This window comes from Rhinoraja longicauda, chromosome 7 (assembly GCF_053455715.1).
Source record: "Rhinoraja longicauda isolate Sanriku21f chromosome 7, sRhiLon1.1, whole genome shotgun sequence".
In the NCBI taxonomy this organism is placed as follows: Eukaryota; Metazoa; Chordata; class Chondrichthyes; order Rajiformes; family Arhynchobatidae; genus Rhinoraja; species Rhinoraja longicauda.
In genome coordinates, this window is record NC_135959.1 from 52,770,200 (window position 1) to 52,792,429 (window position 22,230).

At 42.7% G+C, this 22,230-nt stretch overlaps 1 protein-coding gene across 1 annotated transcript in view; it reads right to left on the reverse strand.

The window, feature by feature from the left end:
* Positions 1–3,629: 3,629 nt before the first annotated feature.
* The window catches only part of LOC144595286 (transmembrane protein 182-like), a 44,525-nt gene continuing 25,924 nt past the window's right edge, over positions 3,630–22,230 (reverse strand). Inside the window, exons 4-6 of the mRNA XM_078402591.1 lie at positions 20,093–20,188; positions 16,255–16,392; positions 3,630–8,275 (exon numbers count right to left, since the gene is read on the reverse strand). Of these exons, the coding sequence (XP_078258717.1) occupies positions 8,004–8,275; positions 16,255–16,392; positions 20,093–20,188 (506 nt within the window). The 3' untranslated portion in view covers positions 3,630–8,003. The remainder of the gene's footprint in view (positions 8,276–16,254; positions 16,393–20,092; positions 20,189–22,230) is intronic.

A 22,230-nucleotide genomic window follows, 5' to 3' on the forward strand; every position in this document is an offset into this window, starting at 1 on the left:
CCTCCTATACTCTGGCCCATCTCCCTCCTATATTCTGGCCCATCTCCCTCCTATACTCTGGCCCATCTCCCTCCTATACTCTGGCCCATCTCCCTCCTATATTCTGGCCCATGGTCATCTGCAATTCGTCCAACAATGGTGGGGGTGTTGGCAAACTTGAAGGTAGAGTCTGAACTGTCTGGCTTCAATTTACAATGTTGTAAAACTACATTCAACACTCTGATATTTCTCTCATTGCACTTTACCCTTTGTACTTGTGTATGGCTTGATTGTGTTCATACTTTAGATACTTTAGAGATACAGTGAGGAAACAGGTCCTTCGGCCCACCGAGTCCACGCCTATCAGCGTACACTAGCACTATCCAACACACAAGGGACAATTTACAATTTTACCGAAGCCAATCAACCGATAAACCTGCATGTCTTTGGAGTGTGGGAGGAAACCAGAGCACCTGAAGAAAACCTACACAGTCACAGGGAGAAAGTACAAACTCCATTCAGACAGCACCTGTAGTCAAGTCAAGTCAAGTCAAGTTTATTTGTCACATACACATACACGATGTGCAGTGAAATGAAAGTGGCAATGCCTGCGGATTGTGCAAAAAAAGAATTACAGTTACAGCATATAAATAAAGTTAATACAGAGAAGACAAAATTTAGTCCCTGGAGTTATAATAGTTAACAGTCCTGATGGCGTGTGGGAAGAAACTCCGTCTCATCCTCTCCATTTTCACAGTGTGACAGTGGAGGCGTTTGCCTGATCGTAGCAGCTGGAACAGTCCGTTACTGGGGTGGCAGGGGTCCCTCATAATCTTGCTTGCTCTCGATCTACATCTCCTGATGTATAGGTTCTGCAGGGGGCGAGTGTAGTTCCCATGGTGCGTTCTGCTGAACGCGCTACTCTCTGCAGGGCCTTCCTGTCCTGTCAGTATCGAATCCGGATTTCTGGCGCTTTACCGTTTACCGTTTGGGCCACAGTGCCGCCCAGTGTATACGCTGTGCCATAGTGCTGCCTTAATGGTGTATACACTGTGCCGCTGAGCTGCCCTGCAGGTGTATACGCTGTGCCATTGTGCCGCCCTACAGGTGTATACACTGTGCCACTGAGCTGCCTACAGGTGTATACGCTGTGCCATTGTGCTGCCCTAAAGGTGTACACACTGTGCCTATGTGCCGCCCTACAGGTGTACACACTGTGCCACTGTGCTGCACTACAGGTGTATACACTGTGCCTATGTGCCGCCCTACAGGTGTATACACTGTGCCATTGTGCTGCCCTAAAGGTGTACACACTGTGCCACTGTGCTGCACTACAGGTGTATACACTGTGCCTATGTGCCGCCCTACAGGTGTAGTATACACTGTGCTACTGTGCTGCCCTACAGGTGTATACACTGTGCTGCCCTACAGGTGTACACACTGTGCCACTGTGCTGCCCTACAGGTGTATACACTGTGCCACTGTGCTGCCCTACAGGTGTATACACTGTGCCACTGTGCTTAACATTGCCCGAGTAAATGTCTGTTTAGTCCAAGAAGGCAGAATTATTGCCTGTAGATCCTAATTAATGATCTGGTTCCAATCATAACATGCTTTAATTCCAGGAACTCATGCCAACTATTTCTTGTTTTGTTAACTGTCGCTGAGTATGAGATAATAAACAGATGTTAAACAGATTGCACGAACTTCAGTGAAATTGGGGGATTTCAGCAATTTTCATGTTAAAGAGGTGCTTTTCAGATCAACTGGAGTAGGACGTTTCCAGTAATTGGTAACACATTAAGGAAACGATGAACAGAGGGACTCTGGGGTCCAAGTTCATACTGTAGATCCTTTAATAAGCAACAAGAGGTAATTAGGCCAGGACAAAGAATATAAAAGTTGGGGGGTTATGTTGCAATTTTACAAAACTGGTTGAACTGCAAATGATGTACTGTTATGTTCCTGTTCTGTAAATATTATCTTGGGCTGCATGTTAGTGCAAATCAGCCAATGTTATTGATAATTAGGCAGAGGCAGTAAGAGACAACAGAACAAAGAATAAAGAACAGTCCCAGAGTAGGTGGACACAAAGTGCTGGAGTAATCCAGCGGGTCAGGCAGCATCTCGGGAGAAAAGGATGGTGACATTTCAGGTCGGAACCCTTCCCAGAGTGGACCCTAGTGTAAGCATGAGAAACTACCAGCATGTTTGAATAAATAAGTAAAAAGGGGTTTTGAGCTGGTTTGGTCACACAAACCTCGCACCAACATGCCAGAGAAAGGACCCTGAATTTGAGAGCAAGTTGCCAGCTCCGGCTCGGGTGTTTGTACGGAATTTGCACATTCTCCCTGTGACCACGTAGGTTTCCTCCGGGTGCTCCCGCTTCCTCCCACACTCCAAAGACGTGTAGACTTGAAGGCTAATTGGCTTCTGTAAATTGTCCCTAGAGTGTAAGATAGAACTAGTGCTCAGGGTGATTATTGGTTGGCTCGGACTCAGTGGGCCGATGGGCCTGTTTCCACACTGTATCTCTAAACTGAACTAAACGGTCTTTGACCTAAAATATAAGCTCTGTTCCTCTTTCAACCAGTGGCCAGACTTGCCAGAACATATTGAGGCAGGTTGCAAGTGCTGTGTGTCTGCAGATCTATGAATATATGTTGTAAATCGTCTGTTTGTTTTCTCATGTCATTGTTTAAGTACCAAAGTTTGATAAAAAGCAAGTTCTAAGGAAAGGAAGCTACCCATGGCTGCATGCAAGGAGGACAAGGCAACATTCAGGCACGAGCTGATAAAATGGGAAGCCCAAACAGTTCCAGGCAATGATAATTTTCAACGTGATATCCTCCATAGACACAAAATGTTGGAGTAACTCAGCGGGTCAGGCAACAACTCTGGAGACAAGGAATAGGAGACATTATGGGTCAAGACCCTTCTTCTGACTTTGGGTTCAAACACAAAACATAACCTTTTCCTTTCCTCCAGAACTGGTGCCTGATCGGTTGAGTTACTCCAGCCTTTTGTGTCTAGCTTTGGTAAAGCAGTCTGAAGAAGGGCTATATATTAGGAGTGGGAGGATTGATTTTCAATAACCATAAGCATCTAATTACATCAGGTGTAGGAAGGAACTGCAGATGCTGGTTTACACCAAAGATAGACACAAAATCCTGAAGTAACTCAGCGGGTCAGGCAGCATCTCTGGAAAGAAGGAATGGGTGATGTTTCGGGTCGGGGCCCATATTCAGATTCAGGGGAGAGGGAAACTAGAGATATGGAAGGGTATGGTGTGAAAATAACAGAACAAAGCAGATGCTGATCAAGGAAATGTAGAACGGTTCATTGTTGGTTAAGGACAATTTAATTTTTTTACCAAAACCAATTAATCTACAAACATATACGTCTTTGTAGTGTGGGAGGAAACTGGAGCACCCGCAGAAAACCCATGCGGTCAAGGGGAAAAGGTAGAAACTCCATACAGACAGCACCAGGATCGAACCGGGGTCTCTTATCTTTCCATCTTATAAAATTACCTTTTGAAACCATGCCATTAGTTGCAGTGTAATCATTCCATGAATTTCCACCTTTATTAAACTAGCACTTAAGCAAGAAATAATAATAAAAAATAATCAACTTATGTTATTGCAAAGTAGTATTTATTGACAATCCCAAACAGGTTCCTATTATTACATTGTATGAGCATCTTTTTTTACAGGAGTTACAGTCTTTCTGTTCTCTTTTTGGATTGGCAATCTGCATATTAGTACATTAAATGTTTATTCAATTCCATTCCACATGTTACAGAGAAGTTATTTTGCTTTGTGCCTTTAGTGTTGCTTGTCCTATTGCCAAAACCACAGAGTTTTCTTGGCCATCAGATCTTGTTGCATTGCATAATGAATGTCTCAAATACCGAGAAAATTCTGTCTTCCGCCAAAATTGTGTTAAATGAATTTAATCTTTCAAATAAGCTCGTTTTTAATATGCAATATATATTTCACTCAAATCTGTGTTGGCAAATGACCTTTGAATTTCCTTCTTTTTTCAAGCATTAAATTTAATCGTGCATTAATTTAATAGTGATGATGAGTGAACCAGGAGTCACCTTATGCACCTACCTTTATTTCATTTCATTGTGGGGTCCATCAGTCCTAATGAGGCTTGTTTTCCCCTCCCAACTGTTTATTTTGACCCAACTTTATCGTAAGAGGTGTGGGAAAGGAGGTATCTGAAGAGGGGTCTCAATCCGAAATGTCACCTATTACTTTTCTCCAGAGATGCTGCCTGACCCGCTGTTACTCCAGCATTTTGTGTCTTTCTTCATCTTATGAGATTTAGATGGGGTAGAAACTCTATCCATAAGGATGGAGAAGCTATCAGTCTGGTGGCATCGCTGGAAGATTTTCTTATAAATGCCTTTACCCCTTGTTTAAATTACATCTGCATTCATCTGCTTTCAGTGCTGCCTGTAATTCAGTGCCTTAATAATTTCAGTAAAATAGAGTTAGGAATTAGTTTATTTCAAACAAAGATTCAATCAAGTTTACAAGAAATGGAATGGTGAGAATGAAACTAAAGGGAACAATTTATTGTAGATACAAGGAAAGACGCAAAATGCTGGAGTAACTCAGTGGGTCGGATGGCATTCCTGGAGAGATGACACTTCAGGCCGGGATCCTTCCAGGAAGCTGGATAGACGGTCAATTAAAACAGCAAGTTTGTTGATTTTTGGAATTCATGAATGCATTATTCCCGATTTCAGCTTGTTCCACTGGACGGAAAGCAAGAAGGGCAAGCTGAGAGGGTCATTTTTCCATGTGCATGTAACTGGAACTTGACTACAGTAAGGTGGGAATAATGATGGGGTTTCTATGCCTGAAGAGTCAGACTGAAGAGAGATAAGGGCAAGGAGTGCTCTTGCTCTCCTTGGTCCCTATAGATAAGAAAACCACCAACTATTGATACCACAAAGAACTATGTGCTTGCCAAACTGTAGAAACAAGCTGTTTTAGCAAAGTAAAGGAATCTTCAACTAACACCGTAGATCAAAACTGCAGTCCTGCAATATCCAGTCAAGAATGGCAAGGGAAGGAGGAGATCCAAGAACAGAACTGGTCTTACTGAAGGCAGGGTCCTAAGTGCAAAGTACAACATGGAAGCATAAGAAATAATCTTCAGCAAGGACTGCCAAGGATGAACCATGGAGACACAAGGAACTCCAAACGGTTTTACCTTGAGTAAAACATTAAGTGCTGGAGTATCTCAGCGAGTCAGGCAGCATCTATGGAGGGAATGGATAGATGACGTTTTGGATTGGGATCCTTTTTCCATTGGTCTAGGTAATCAGTCTGAAGGACAAACTCCACCATCACAGATGCAAATTTTGACTTGTTCGATTCATTCCTCGTGATGTCAAGCAACCTCTGAGCAAATTGTGAACAGTAACACTATGGGTTCAAACATCATCCTCGCTCCAATGATGGCACTTCTCCAGCCAAGTTGACCAGGTGCAATGGCATCAAGGACATTTAGCCAGCCTCGAACTCACCCATGCACTTCTCCACTCAGAGTCTTACTACCAAGTAGTTCATATTAAAACATATGAGTGTTTTAAATCCTTCACTATTGTCTTGCTGATGGATAGGAGAGCCTTATGGTTTTAGCTGTCGGCCCACACAGTGAACACAATAGACAATTATTATTTTGTAAGAGTAGGGGGGAGGGGATGTGAATCAAGAAACGAATCAGAAACTTAACTGGACCAACCACGGCAGCATGGTGGCGTAGCAGTACAGTTGCTGCCTTACAGCGCCAGAGACCCGGGTTCGATCCTGACTGGGGGGGCTTGGCTGTATGGAATTTGTACGTTCTCCCCGTGACCTGCTTGGGTTTTCTCCGGGATCACCAGTTTCCTCCCACACTCCAAAGACGTGCAGGTTTGTAGGTTAATTGGCTTGGTATAATTGTAAATTGTCCCTAGTGTGTGCAGGATAGTGTTAGCGTGCAGTGATCGCTGGTCGGCACGGACTCGGTGGGCTGAAGGACCTGTTTCCTCTCAACTAAAAAACAAACAGAATTAAACCACATAAACACAGTGGCGGCAAAAACATGCCCAAGACCGATACTCTGCGGTAACTTTGTTCAGAAATTTGTTTTATCCAAAACCTCGTCACCGCTGGCGAGGCACAAGTCAGGAATAGGGTGGAATACTCTCCACTTGTCTGGATAACTGCACTCCAACAATCAAACAGCTCTATATCATCGAGGATAAACAAACAGTCGCTTAATTGGTGCCTCATCCAATGACTGAATTGTTAACTTCCTCCACCTTCAACAGACCATGACTCGTTGAGATCCAAGAGGGAGGTTTCTCCCACAGTGACCCATGATTGTGTGGAATCAGTTTCCAGATCAGGTGGTGGAAGCTGATACTGTCACAATATTCAAAAGGCATTTGGATGGGCTCTTAGATAAGAAAGCTTTTGAGAATAGAGGGCCAAATGCAGGCAAATGGGATATGCGTGGACAGGCATCATGGTCGCCATAGACAAGGTGGGTCAAAATAGCCTGTTTCTGTGCTGTGCAATTCAATAACAGTATGATTAGAAATCAAGGCTGGATCAATCCGAAGTGTATGCAAATCTCATAACAGAACATTGCTTACTAATAGTGTATTTGAGCCATTCATTATGGAGATAACAACATGAGATAAAATCACAGCCAAGCTTCCAACTCTCTTCACATGTAGTTTTTCACTGAGGTAACAGGTGGTTATTCTTATATACACAGAGGCAAAACTACACCAGTTTAAGGATACCATCAGTACTTTGGAATTATATTAGTTACTTGATGATATTATTTTGTTAATTTTAGTGCTTAGTTAGAAAATCACACAGGATACAAAAGGTTTGATTTATTCTTGGCTTCACTAGCCCTGGTGATATGTGATTGAATTAAATTCTGCATCTCTCTCAATGGATTAATTCACATTGTTCAGGAAAGTGCAAAACAATCTCAGGATATTACAATGTTACTCACATGAATATCAATCAAAATAACATGAAGCATCTAAGTAACTGCCAAGAGGAAATGCATGTAGATAAAAAATAAACTGAATGGGAGCTTTAAAAGTTAGTAAGAGGAAACAAATTAGATGGTGGAAACTATAGATATTAACTGAAATTAAGCTTTGTTATCATAATTTGCCCCAAAAATTGAAACAGCTCATAATTTTTTCATTTTGGGAGCAGCTAGGAAGTCACTAAAGCGATGTGGAAAGCATTACTGTTCTGAATGTCTCTTGTAAATGTCAAACACTCCATGTTAGATATAGCATAATTAAATGCAGAATAAGGTTTATTGCTCTAAACTGCTGAGCACTTCTTCCACTTCGGTGCTTAAGCTACAGAGATTTATGTGATGGGGGCACTTGTTGGAAGACGGAATGCTTAACGTCTTCCATTAACTTAAGTTTACAGAGCAAAATGCATTTCAAATCTGAGGCACAGCTTTCCCAAAAGGTCTGAAAGTAGTATAAAGCTGGCTTCCTTGTGTTCCGTGAGGGAATACATAACCATGAATGATGCAGTCTAAGAAAAAATAATTAGTACAGGTGTCAGGGGTTATGGGCAGAAGGCAGGAGAATGGGGTTGAGGGGGGAAGATAGATCAACCATGATTAAATGATGGAGTAGGCTTGATGGTCCAAATGGCCTAATTCCGCTCCTAGAATATGAAAACCTATGTTTTGACGCAGTCTACACTGAGTAAACTAAGGGACTCTACAAACAATCCAATTTACTTCCATGCTCTTGGGCTTATAGAGGCAATCAAGGCAAGATACTCCAATCTGATTACTGAGCAGCACCTATATGGATGCAGTGGACAAGTAGCACATCAACAATCATACCCTACACTCGTGTAGTGGGATTAGGACCAAGAGGGCTGCAGATACTCAATATATGTGATTACTGGAGAAACGGGAAGAAAATGGAAGAAGTAGGAAATCACAACATGGAAATACAATCAGAGGTCATCATCACCAACTTTTTCAAATGGCACAGAATACATTATGTCCTTTTTTTTCTTTTGGACCATCCATCCAGCCTGAAAGAAAAGCAAACCTGCAAGTATGGAAAAGAGTGTGCCAACAGGAGCCATCATGAAAGACCAACCAAACTGAACTTTAACCATCGGGTGTAGACATGATTTATTTGGTTCAATGATCTGACCCATCACAGCAATGAGAGCTTGAATCCAATAGATGTACATAATAATGGAAAATGTGGACAAAATACCTGAAAATTTAAAAAAAGATATGTGTCATCAGTACTGTTGGAAGGTAGAACATACTATCTAGATGCTAGACACAAAATGCTGGAGTAACTCAGTGCATCAGGCAGCATCTCTGGGGCTATTCGGAAAAATGGCCTATTCCTTTTCTCCAGAGATGCTGCATGACCCGTTGAGTTACTGCAGCATGTTGTGTCTATCCTTGCCAAAAAAAACAGCATCTGCAGTTCCTTCTCACGCATGCTATCTAGCAGCAACTGGCGATGCAAGATTTTATGACAAAGCTTCAAGTGAAGAATAATGATCTCAACCCGAAAAGTCACGTATCCATATTCTCCAGGGATGCTACTGGACCCACTGAGTTACTTCAGCATTTTGTGTCTTTCCATGTAAACCAGCATCTGCAGTTCCTTGTTACTCAAAGTGAAATTTATCATTTTTACTAAGAAGATTCAATTGCCATTTTGTTTTATATTTTTGATAGACTAGTCCATTTGCCCACGCAAAGTTCTACTGACTTTACCACTCTTGAAACATTGGCTGGTTACGAGGATGACAATCTGGTCTTGCAAACTGGTCTTTTAAGGTTAATAAGATTATTTAAACACAAGAGAGCACAAAATAAACTTCTGGAGGAACTCAGAGGGTCAGGCAGCATCTGTGGAGGAAAATGGACCGTTGATGTTGATGTTGATGCTTAATCTGGACTGCAGGCACTTGTATCTCTATTTTAGACACAAGAGAAATGGGTTTTATACAATCAATTGTAAATATATAATTTTTCACTTATCACTTCTGTTCATTTCAGTCTTCACAGCAATTTTTTACCAGGAGGTTAACCACTCGATAATCAGGGTCTAATGAAGAGAGCATGCATATGTTCTTTAAAGTTGCTCTCTGCTTTCTGTGGGCACCTCCTTAGTTTCCAGAAGCAGTGACCTTATAAGCACCATGGAGCTGCTCTTTGATGTCTTCTTTTTAAAAACATCCCCCTTCAATCCTCACGAACATATTACCAAATGGATGAATGTGGCACCCAAATATAATATATACACTACTACAACCTCATCTTTCTTGGATTTAAGCCAAAAGAAAGATCATAAAAGTGCAAACCAGCAGAAAGCCAAGAATTTTTGATAAAACTCCAAAACTAATCCCATAACCAACAGTCCAACTTTTTATTAAGTCAAATCTGGTCAAGGCAAGAGTCAAGTGCCAAGAGAGTTTAATTGTCATATGCACTGGGTCTAAAACATTGAAATTGTTGCTTGCTGCAGTGTGACAGACACATTAACACAGCAATACAACAAGTAAATTTACAATAAACAATAATTCAATACATTTACAGTTATACTAAGTATCAAGTCAAGAGCATCAAGGATATTTAATTGTATTATGTACTGGGAAGTGAACAATGAAATTCTTACTTGCTGCAGCTTTACATAGAAACATAGAAACATAGAAAATAGGTGCAGGAGTAGGCCATTCGGCTCTTCGAGCCTGCACCGCCATTCAATATGATCATGGCTGATCATCCAGCTCAGTAACCTGTACCTGCCTTCTCTCCATACCCCCTGATCCCTTTAGCCACAAGGGCCACATCTAACTCCCTCTTAAATATAGCCAATGAACTGGCCTCAACTACCTTCTGTGGCAGAGAATTCCACAGACTCACCACTCTCTGTGTGAAGAAATGTTTTCTCATCTCGGTCCTAAAAGACTTCCCCCTTATCCTTAAGCTGTGACCCCTGGTTCTGGACTTCCCCAACATCAGGAACAATCTTCCCGCATCTAGCCTCTCCAACCCCTTAAGAATTTTATATGTTTCAATAAGATCCCCCCTCAGTCTTCTAAATTCCAGCGAGTATATGCCTAGTCTATCCAGTCTTTCTTCATATGAAAGTCCTGCCATCCCAGGGATCAATCTGGTGAACCTTCTCTGTACTCCCTCCATGGCCAGAATGTCTTTCCTCAGGTTAGGAGACCAAAACTGTACACAATACTCCAGGTGCAGTCTCACCAAGGCCCTGTACAACTGCAGCAGAACCTCCCTGCTCCTATACTCACCTCACCTCACCTCACCTTCTGTCTCCTTTCTCTGTTCGTTTACTTATTTATCTATTTATTCACTTCCCTATGTTCTTTAAAATCCCTGTAAAGCGTCTTTGAGTGTATGAAAAGCGCTATATAAATGTAATGCATTATTATTATTATTATTATACTCAAATCCTCTTGCTATGAATGCTAACATACCATTTGCTTTCTTCACTGCCTGCTGCACCTGCACGCTTGCTTTCAATGACTGGTGCACCATGACACCCAGGTCACATTGCATCTCCCCTTTTCTTAATTGGCCACCATTCTGGTAATACTCTGCTTTCCTGTTCTTGCCGCCAAAGTGGATAACCTCACATTTATCCACATTATATTCGAATCTTTCCTCATATGACAGGCTCATTAACGTAAGAACACAACAAATAAATATACTATAAACAATAATAAATAAATTATTAGTTATGCTCGTTAACTAGACCATGATAGTGCAAGCCTAAGTATGTAGTGCAACCTCATATAATGTCCATAGTGGTTCAGGGCTGAGGTATGGTTGTGTTTAGCATTGTGCAGAGCCTAACGGTTGATGGGATGAAGCTGTTCTTGAACCAGGAGGTAACGACTCTCAGGTTCCTGTCCTTCCTTCTCGATGTTAGCAGCAAGATGAGAGTGTGGCCAGGGCAGTGTGGGTCCTTGGAGATATTACTTCCTTCTTGAGGCATATGGAAGTGCAGAAAATAGAGGGATATGTACATGGAAACATAGAAACATAGAAAATAGGTGCAGGAGGAGGCCATTTGGCTCTTCGAGCCAGCATTCATTGTGATCAAGGCTGATCATCCACAATCAGTAAACTGTGCCTGCCTTCTCCCCATATCCTATGATTCCACTGGCCCCTAGAGATCTATCTAATTATCTTTTATATTCATTCAGTGAATTGGCCTCCACTGACTTCTGTGGCAGAGAATTCCACAAATTGGATGAAAAAGTTTATTTTCACCTCAGTTTTAAATGGCCTCCCCTTTATTCTTACACTGTGGCCCCTGGTTCTGGACTCCCCCAACATTGGGAACATTTTTCCTGCATTGAGCTTGTCCAGTCCTTTTATAATTTTATACGTCTCAATCAGATCCCCTCTCATCCTTCTAAACTCCAGTGAGTATAAGCCTAGTCTTTCCAATCTTTCCTCATATGACAATCCCACCATCCTAAGGATTAACCTCATGAACCTATGCTGCACTGCCTCAATAGCAAGGATGTCCTTCCTCAAATTAGGATACCAAAACTGCACACAATACTCCAAATGAGGTCTCACCAGGGCCCTATACAACTGCAGAAGGACCTCTTTACTCCTCAATTCAAATCATCTCGTTATGAAGGCCAACATGCCATTAGCTTTCTTCACTGCCTGCTGTACCTGCATGCTTACTTTCAGTGACTGGTGCACAAGGACACCCAGGTCTCATTGCACTTCCCCTTTACCTAATCTGACACCATTGAGATAATAATCTGCCTCCTTCTTTTTGCCCCCAAAGTGGATAACCTCACATTTATCTATATTATACTGCATCTGCCATGCATCTGCCCACTCACTCAACCTGTCCAAGTCACCCTGCAACTTCCTAACATCTTCTTCGCAGTTCACACTGCCACCCAGCTTTGTATCATCTGCAAACTTGCTAGTGTTACTTCTAATTCCATCATCCAAATCACTAATATATATTGTAAATAGTTGTGGCCCCAGCACCGAGCCTTGCGGCACTCCACTCTCCACTGCCTGCCATTCTGAAAAGGAACCGTTTATTCCTACTCTTTGCTTCCTGTCTGCCAACCAATTTTCTATCCATGTCAATACCCTACCCCCAATTACCATGTGCTCTAATTTTGCTCACCAATCTCCCGTGTGGGACCTTATCAAAGGCTTTCTGAAAGTCTAGATATACCACATCCACTGGCTCTCCTTCATCCATTTTACATCCTCAAAAAATTCCAGAAGATTAGTCAAGCAGGATTTCCCCTTCATAAATCCATGCTGACATGGACCAATCCTTTTACTGCTATCCAAATGCACCGTTATTACCTCTTTAATAATTGACTCCAGCATATTACCCACCACCGATGTCAGGCTAACTGTTCTATAATTCTATAATAGTCTATAATTCTATAATAATTCCCCGTTTTCTCTCTCGCTCCTTTCTTGAAAAGTGGGATAACATTAGCTACCTTCCAATCCACAGGAACTGATCCTGAATCTATAGAACCAATGCATCCATGATTTCTAGAGCCACCTCCCTGAGTACCCTGGGATGCAGACCATCAGGCCCTGGGGATATATCAGCCTTCAGTCTCATCAGTCTACCCAATACTATTTCTCGCCTAATGCAAATTTCTTTCAGTTACTCTGTCTCCCTAGATCCTCTGTCCTCCAGTACATCTGAGAGATTGTTTGTGTCTTCCTTAGTGAAGACAGATCCGAAGTAGCTGTTCACTCTTCTGCCATTTCCTTGTTACCCATAATAATTTCACCCGTTTCTGCCTCAAGGAATCCACATTTGTCTTTACTAATCTTTTTCTCTAAAGAAGCTTTTACTATCCTTCTTTATATTCTTGGCCAGCTTACCCTCGTACCTCATCAGGCAGATGAGATCAATTTAACTTGGCATCATCAGCACAAACATTGTGGGCCAAATAGGTTGGTTCTGTGCTGTACTGTTCAATGTTCTGCAGTCTGCTTCGTTCTTGGATGTCTGAGTCATCAAACCAGGCTGTGATGTAGCCAATCAGTATGATCTCCACTGTAAACCTGTAGGAACTTGAGAAAGTATTTGGTGACTTGCCAAATCTCTTCAAACCCCTGAGGAAGTAGAGGCATTGATGAGATTTCTTTGTGTTTGCATCGAAGTGCTGTTCCTAGGACAGAACCTCAAATGCCCATGAACATGAAACCGTTGTCTCTCTCCACTGCCATTCTGCCAATGAAGACAGGTTCATGGAACATCAGCTTGCCGCTCCTGAAGTCAACAATCAGTTATTTGGTCTTGCTAACATTGAAAACAAGATTGTGCAATGACACCACTCAACCCGATTATCAATCTCACCCCTGCACTCTGACTCTTCGTTACCCATCGTTATTCATTGAACAATGGTATCATCAATGAATTTAGTGATGGCATTGAAGCAGTGTCTGGCTACACAGTCAAAGATATGTAGGGAGTAGAAAATGGGACCGAGCATGTTGCCTTGAAGTCCCGTGTGCTGATGGTTAACAAGGAGGAAGTACAGTTGATTGGTATGGGAGTCAGGGATTATGGGGAGCAGGCAGGAGAATGGGGCATAGGGGAATAGAACAGCATCAATGGTCAGACAGGGCAGTGTCTTATGCCCAACCATCTTCAGAGCAACGATGGGATGTTTAGAAATAAATGCACAATGTTCAGTTTCAATTGCAACTCTTCAAGAATTGCCTGCATGCAGAAAATCTCACCGAGGCAATATTCAGACACGGGCTGAATGCAGCAAATGATATTTGATCAGACAAGTGTCAGACATTGACTACCTCAATATGACCATTGACAGCGAATGGCATTACCATCACTGAGTGCCAAATCATCAGCAACCAAGGGTCCCCAGTGACTAAATATTTCACTGGAAGAGCCACGTTAAATACTTTGAATACGAGTCAAGCATTGTATATGCTACAGTAAGCGACTCACCTCCTGATTCTCTGACACCATTGCACCATCTATAAGGCAGGTCTGCAATGTAATATTATTCACTTGGAATTAAGAACGTCTCGATGTACTCTCCAGCAATATTTCATCAGAGAGTGGTGAATCTGTGGAATTCATTGCCATAGAAGGCTGTGGAGGCCAAGTCAATGGATATTTTTAAGGCAGAGATTGAGAGAATCTCGATTAGTAGGGGTTGTCAAGGATTATAGGGAGAAGGCAGGAGAATGGGGTTTAAAGGGAAAGATAGATCAGCCATGATGAATGGTGGAGTAGACTTGATGGGCTGAACGGCGTAATTCTGCTCCTATAACTTATGAACATAAACATATGGATATTTAAGAGGTTTAACACTATACAAGACGAAGCAGCCACTTGACTGATACCTGCTCACTCCTGTAAACATCCAATTCTTCCACCATCGGCTGCAGTAGGGTGCACCATCCATAAAATGCACTGGAGTTACTCACCTAGGCTCCTTCGACAGCACTTCCCAAACCTACTACCTCCGCCAACAAGAAGGACAAAGGCAGCATATAAAAGAAAAGACCACCTGTAGATTTCCATCCAAGTTAGAAATCTTTCTGTGTTGGAAGTGTATCATGGTTTCCTCAATGCCGCTGGCTCTAAATCCTGGAATTCCCTTCCCAACAGTGTTGTTGGTATTCAATGCTTCACCACCCATGTTGCCATCATTTAAGATGACAATTCAGGACCAGCTTCTCATGAGCAAGTTAGGGTGGACAGTAAATCCTAGCCTTATCAGCAATACCCCCATCCTGTAAATGATTTAATAAGAAATAAAGATTAACACTCGAAATGGCTTGCAGTGCAAAGCAATACGCTTTCCAAGATAAACAGGATACGTTTTTTAGATGAATTGATGGCTTGCATTTCGCTTTCAGTGTTCAAAGTGCAAGATTCTGTAGGAGAATGCCCTGATGGTAACAATGCCAAGCATAAGTGATTGAGGTTTAATGTTATGGGCAAGGATAAAAAGTGCTGATTAAGAGATTCTTCACATAGGAAGATAATTGACAATAATGACTGCTCTTCAAGGAAATTTAGAACAGCCAAGTCAGGAAGTGTCTAAAAGTAGTAGCTTTGGTGCAAGCACGTGCCATTGTTTGCATAATTAGACTGTCATAAAAAAGGATTTTGGAATAAGTTCATTTCCCTGATGCGTATACTATGCAGTCTGCATTGCAAAGGCAAAATGCATGGCAAGGAGCATGGCTTTCAATGTATCTACAAAAAATCTGTTAAAGCCGCATTGTTTAGGGAACGTCCTCTAATGGTAAGAATCTATCACACAAGAGCTTCAATGCATCATATGCATGAGAACAGATCTGGCACAATGGTCTCTCCTTCCTTAGCTTTTCCATGGCGACACTGTTGAAGGACGTCAAGTAGACAGGTGGATTGGTAGAGGGTGGATATAGGAACACGGGAGTATGCAGTGATCAGGGGAATCTCTGAAATGGCAGTAGAGCAGCATCAATGGTCAGACAGGGGACAGAGGAGGCAGTCATATAGTCTGATGAGGTTTAGGTTGATGGAAGGTTAGGTCAGGCACAGAATCAGTGAGAGAACGGGGGATGAAGGGACCGCATCACTTCAAACTCCAAACCTGTGGATCGTGTAACACCAAAGATCCCCATTCAGTTGTGGACTTGGTACACGCAAATAAATTCTTCACTAAACATACAAAATACACATTGTGTGCTGTTTTCAATAGCTGCACATATCCAGAGACCTCTAAATGTGCATGAAGAATCCTGGCCAAGTTTACCAAAGTGTGTTAAATTGCAAAATGTGCACAACCAGCTGTATCTAATTTAGTGAACAGGCATTCGATTAAATTCAATCATACAGCACACAAATTGACGTGTTATGAAAATGTAATTTGCGCATACGGAAGCATACGGAAGCCGAAAAGCTACTTTGTATAACCATTAGACCTATAACTGTGCTGTATATCAATAAAGGTTGTACTGTATAATGCTCCACCAAATATCCTCTCCCAATTGATGTGGTTGTCAAGAACCAGAGAAGGACGTGATGTTGAATAATAACATTGAAATGAACAGTACCACCAAAAAAACAGCTCAACTCCTTTCCAAAACAAAGTGCCATTTCACACACAAGAGTTTTCATGCATGCATCCCCTAGTGTTCAATGCATTAAATCCCAAGTTTCTTTACCAGCCAACAGGAAGAATCCTCCTCCCAGTATGTACATGGAGTCACGCGCTTGGAAAGCTTCATAAACAATGAGCCCAAATCCGATTCCAACGGTTAGTACAGACAATACAATCAGTACACTCCAGGAATGGCGATAACCTAGAAAAAGCAAATAACAGCATTGGTATCATGCCGATTATAACAGTTACCAGCTAAGTAATAGCGTGAAAGTAGACAGAAGAAACTGCAGATGCTAGAATCTTGAGCAAAAAACACAAAGTGCTGGAGTAACTCTCGAGACTATGTTTATGCTGGGTCTGAAGAAAGGTCCCAACCCAAAATGTCACCTATACATCCAGAGATATCACTCATACATCCAGCACCTCCAGAGGTGCTGCCTGACCCGCTGAACCACCTCTTAAATACCATTATCATGTCTACCACCAACATTCTTGGCAATGCGCTCTCTGTGTAAAGAAACGCCCAAATCCATTCAATCTTTCCCCTCTTACCTTATACCTTACTATAGACTAGTAGGATACAAGCGAGGTAGATCACTATACTATAAACCCCAATTAATTATCAAGGAATTAAGTCAAACATGAGAAGTAACCATCTGATTTGTACCTACTATCATTCCTCAGCTGTTGGTTCATAAGTTTTAGGAGGAGACTAGGGGAGTAGCTGGGGCCCGCTGGCAAAAGGGGAAGGGGAAGACCCAGTGGAACCTCTGCTGAGGATCCCTGAAGGAGGGGGGAAGCAGTAGGATCCAGCACAGCCAGGCCCCATGTTGGAATCTGCATCGTGGAGACTGTGGGCCCGGTGCTGAGCCTGGGACTCAGGTAAGGCGACCTCCGCTCAGTCCATCTTCACCTACCTGATCTCCCGGTGGCTCAGCACTTCAACTCCCCCTCCCATTCCCAATCTGACCTTTCTGTCCTGGGCCTCCTCCATTGTCAGAGTGAGGCCCAGCACAAATTGGAGGAACAGCACCTCATATTTCTCTTGGGTAGTTTACAGCCCAGCGGTATGAACATTGACCTCTCTAACTTCAGATAGTCCCTGTTTTCCCTCTCTATCCCCACCCGTTCCCAGTTTGTACGTTCTCCCGTTGACCACGTGAGTTTTTCGCGGATGCTCCAGTCTCCTCCCACATTCCAAAGACATTTGTAGGTTAATTGGCTTCTGTAAATTGTCCCGTGTGTAGGATTGAACTGGTGCATGGGCGATTGCTGGTCGGCGAGGACTCAGTGGGTCGATGGGCCTGTTGCCATGCTGATTCTCTAAACTAAACCAAACTAAGCTAAAAAAACAATCCTGTTTCAGTTAGGAATGTAGAAGAGTCCACTAGGTATAGCAATGTAGGTACCTTAAAATGAGGTGTCAATCTTTTGAAGCTCCAGCTCAGGACCACAAGATGTCAAGGAATAGATGAGAGTTTAGATAGAACAAAGGTAATGGGACAAAAACCTCTCGGATTTAGAGTTGACTGTTTCTATCTTGCGGTCCTACAGCTCCAGGGTCCCAGATTCAATCATGACATCCTGTTAGTGAGAAAGAGTTTCCGCTTTCCGTGATTGTGGTTACCACAGGGTATCCGATCAAAGGCCAAATACATGCTATGGGTTAACATGCTATGGGTTAATGGTGGTACAGTGGCTCAGCGGTAGAGTTGCTGCCTTGCCCAGCAGGTAGACCCAGGTTTCATCCTACGTGATCCCATTTTAAGGTACCTACATTGCTTTCCCTGTGACCGCGTTGGTTTTTCCCCGTGTGCTCTTGTTTCCTCCCGCACTCCAAAGACTTGCAGGTTTGTAGGTTAATTGCCTTTGTTAAAGTTGCAAAATTGTCCCTTGTGTGTAGGGTAATGCTAGTTTACGGCGCGGACACGGTGGGCAGAAGGGCCTATTTCTGCACTGTATCTCTGAAGTTTAAAGTCTAAATTGGCTACTATGTGTAAGTTCATGGTAACAGGAATCAAAGGGGAAAGCCTGAGATCGATTGGAGTCATGGAGTCACAAAGTGAATGCAGCTGAAGGGAAATGCGATCAGAGGGAGGCAAGGGTGCAGAGGGACAAGCCTGAGTGTTGGGTCACATCACGTTGTGACTTCGTGCTAAACTGGTGCGTAAACCACAACCTGAATCACGTCCTGAATTGTTAAATCCTGGATTGTTGCAAATGAAACTGATGCATGGCTGACATGATCACGGTGTCCCCTCTTAGAAGTGCTGAACATTTACATGGCACTCAACATTGACCGTTTATGATTATTTACCACCGGTGGAAGAGAAAGTGGGAAATCAAGATGCAAAAGATAGAGAATATATGACCAAACACTTGGAGGAAAAGATTAACACCGGTAAATAGAAATATTTGCAGATGATTAGGGGGATAAAATTAGGTTGGAGACCTGTAAATACAGACACAGTCATAAATTCATAAGTTATATGAATTCGGCCCATCAAATCTACTGCACAGTCAAAGGGAGAAACGTAGCCTATTGGATTTGAAACTGGGTAACTAAAACAGGAAATTATATCTGACTGCATAGCTTAATTTTACAGCAAGGAGTACAATTACATACCTAGACTCAGAGTGAGGATTAGGATTAATTTGCTTTTCTCATTCATTTGCATTTCTCATTACCTGACTGTCCCATTTTTGACTTTGCTGTGTGGAATTCATAACATATTAGAACATAACTCTCTGTGAGATGTGGCCCATGGAGCACTAAGATGGAAGTAGTTGGATTTGAACACCACACACACCATGGTTTAGTGTTCCAAGGCTGGAAAAGGATCAAAATGTGTTACTAACCCAGTGACGTACACAAATAGATCAATAACGGCTGTGAGGCACCAGAGCAAGTCACAACTGTCAAGGTTATTAGTTGCAATGCGTTTTTTAAAATGTGGTCATCTGCCTCACTTAAACCAATGTAGATTAAGACTAGAGATTGCAATCAATAGTATTATTGTTAGACAAATTATGAGTGCTTAACACACCCACATGAAATTACCTTGCGCTTTATTTTAAATAATTCAGTTTAATGAATAATTACAGGTAAAAAATAATGAGATCAAATAATATTGCACCAAGTTTAGTTTATTGTTTAGAGATGCAGCGAGGAAACAGGCCCTTTGGCCCACCGAGTCTGTGCCAACCAACAATCACCCATACACTAGTTTTATGTTATCACAGTTTTGCACACTACACACGAGGGCCAATTTACAGAAGCCAATTAACCTACAAAGCTGCACGTGTTTGAAATGTGGGAGGAAACCGGAGCACTCGGAAAAAACCCAAGTGGTCACAGGGGGAATGTGCAAATTCCGCACAAACAGCACCCATAGTCAGGATCGAACCAGAGTCTCGGGCACCGTGAGGCAGGATTTCTACCTCTGTACCACTGTGCTGCCCACCAGACTGATAATGAGGAGGGGGAAGAAAGCTGTAAGAGGGGAGGGGCAGGACAAAGCCCGGCAAGTAATGCATTTATATGGGTGAGAGGGTAACCCTATTACCTGCCAGGTGTTGTCCTGCCCCCCTCTTCTTTCCAGCTTTCTTACCCCCCCCCCACCACAATCAGTCTGAAGAAGGGTTCCGATCCAAATGACACCTATCCATGTTCTCCAGAGATACTGCCTGAACTGCTGAGTCACTCCAGCACTTTGTGTCCTTTTTAGTAAACTAACATCTGCAGTTTGTGATATCAACATCAATGACTGCTTATGTTAGACCACTTTGCAATTATGCTTTCCATATCTATGTAATTATGCTTTAGTCCCACATTCATACCTGTGATTTGAATAAATGTTTTTTCAGGTCCAGTATATAAAGTCCATTACTACACTTACCAGTGGCAGAGTCATAAGCAGAGCTGTTCTGGGACAGTCTTGTTGGGAAAGGAAGGTGGTAAGCTCCGATACAGCTTTTCGATACTTGGTGCTCAACTAAATAAGACAGAAGTTTGAAACACATTTATTCAGATCAAACACATACCTTAAAAAATATATAAAGTTTAAATGGAGTTGATAGTAATCTCCATTGTATATTTTAAAGTTTCTTATGCTATTAACTCTGACGCCCTCCCACGAGTGGCACTGCGGATGAATGCACCACGAGATGTGGTACCAGACTCATTCCGGATATGAAGAAACGTTCCCAACTGCAGTACAGGCAATGGTGGTGTCTGCAAAGATGAGGGTTGCCCACCACTGGCCTTTGAGGCCCAGTGGAAATGCAGATAGTTGACAGCAAGTTAAACCACCACAACATCAAGCTGCCAACTAGGATGAAAGTCTACAGAGCTGCAGTACTCTCCAGCTTGCTGTATGGATGTGAAACAAGGGTGGCACGGTGGCGCAGCGGTAGAGTTGCTGCCTTACAGCGAATGCAGCGCCGGAGACTCAGGTTCGATCCCGACTACGGGCGCTGTCTGTATGGAGTTTGTACGTTCTCCCCATGACCTGCGGGGTGTTTTCTCCGAGATCTTCGGTTTCCTCCCACACTCCAAAGAGGTGCAGGTATGTAGGTTAATTGGCTGGGCAAATGTAATAATTGTCCCTTGTGGGTGTAGGATAGTGTTAGTGTGCGGGGATCGCTGAGCGGCGCAGACCCGGTGGGCCGAAGGACCTGTTTCTGCGCTGTATCTCTAAATCTAAATCTAAATCTAGTACAGGAAACACATCTGCCAGCTTGAGCAATTCCACAAGTGCTCTCTGTGGTCCATCATGGGCATTCGCTGACAAGACAGGGTGACCAACGTGGAAGTGCTGGACCGGTCTGGCTTCACAAGCATCGAAGCAATGATGATAAAGGCCCAACTTCAATGGACAGGCCATGTGATCCGGATAAATCCCACATGTCTGGTCAATTCCTGTACGGAGTTCTGTCACAGGGTCAAAGGCACCTAGGGCGCCCAAAGAAAAGGTTCAAAGACTGCATCAAGGACAACCTCCAGCACGCAGGCCTAGCCCCAAAAGAACTGGAAACCCGTGCCAGTGACAGGACTGGCTGGCGTACAACCACTAGGAAGGCGGTCAGCAGTTTCGAAGAAAATCACCAGCCAACTCGTTAGTCGGGGACAGGAGGAAGGCTGCAGCCCTAAATCCCTCCACAGCGGCCTTCATGTGCCCCCACTGCGTGTGGCTCATGCATCGCACTGGTGAGCCACATTCGATCCCACCTGACATGAGGGTGCACAATAATGCTATAGTCATCTACGACAAGCCACCACCGAGAGGCAGCAAGGAGTGAAGTGATAATCTCCTTGCAAGATAAAAGTGCCCCCATACTTCATTGTCCTGGTTTTCATATGAGGAAATGGATACAAACAAAGTAATAAATAGTTAGTATCAATAAATGAAATTATCGCAGGCTGGGTTGTTACGAAAGTAAATCAGTATTGTGAAAGAGCTATCCATTCATTACTATTCCTTCCTATAACACCAGCTCAGATTATCAAAATTAGATGGCCATCAAAAATTGTTTTTCAACCTTTGGATGCAATCAAACCACACTGGTCAATGAATGGCAAATATTTTAAAAAGCTTTTTTGTTTTGTATTGCTATGAAGGAACCGGCAACCTTTGGGTGCAATGTATCATCTGACCAATGGAATTTAAAATCTTGTTTTTTTAAGCCATTCTTTCAACAATTATCACTTCACTCAGCAGATTATGGAGATGTTTGCCATGGGAAAGGAGAGAGATTACAAGGGAACATAGAAACATAGAAAATAGGTGCAGGAGTAGGCCATTCGGCCCTTTGAGCCAGCACCGCCATTCAATATGATCATGGCTGATCATCCAAAATCAGTTCCCAGTACAAATGGCCTTCTTATAGTTGACAGTTCAAGTGATTATTACAAAATTATTTGTCATGACAGAGGGGAGAAGCTAGAACAGAAACCAATGGCCATCTTTATAATCTGACAATTCATGTGGCTTATTTCTAACCCATCACAAAAAAAGCCTAACTTAACTTCGGAGCA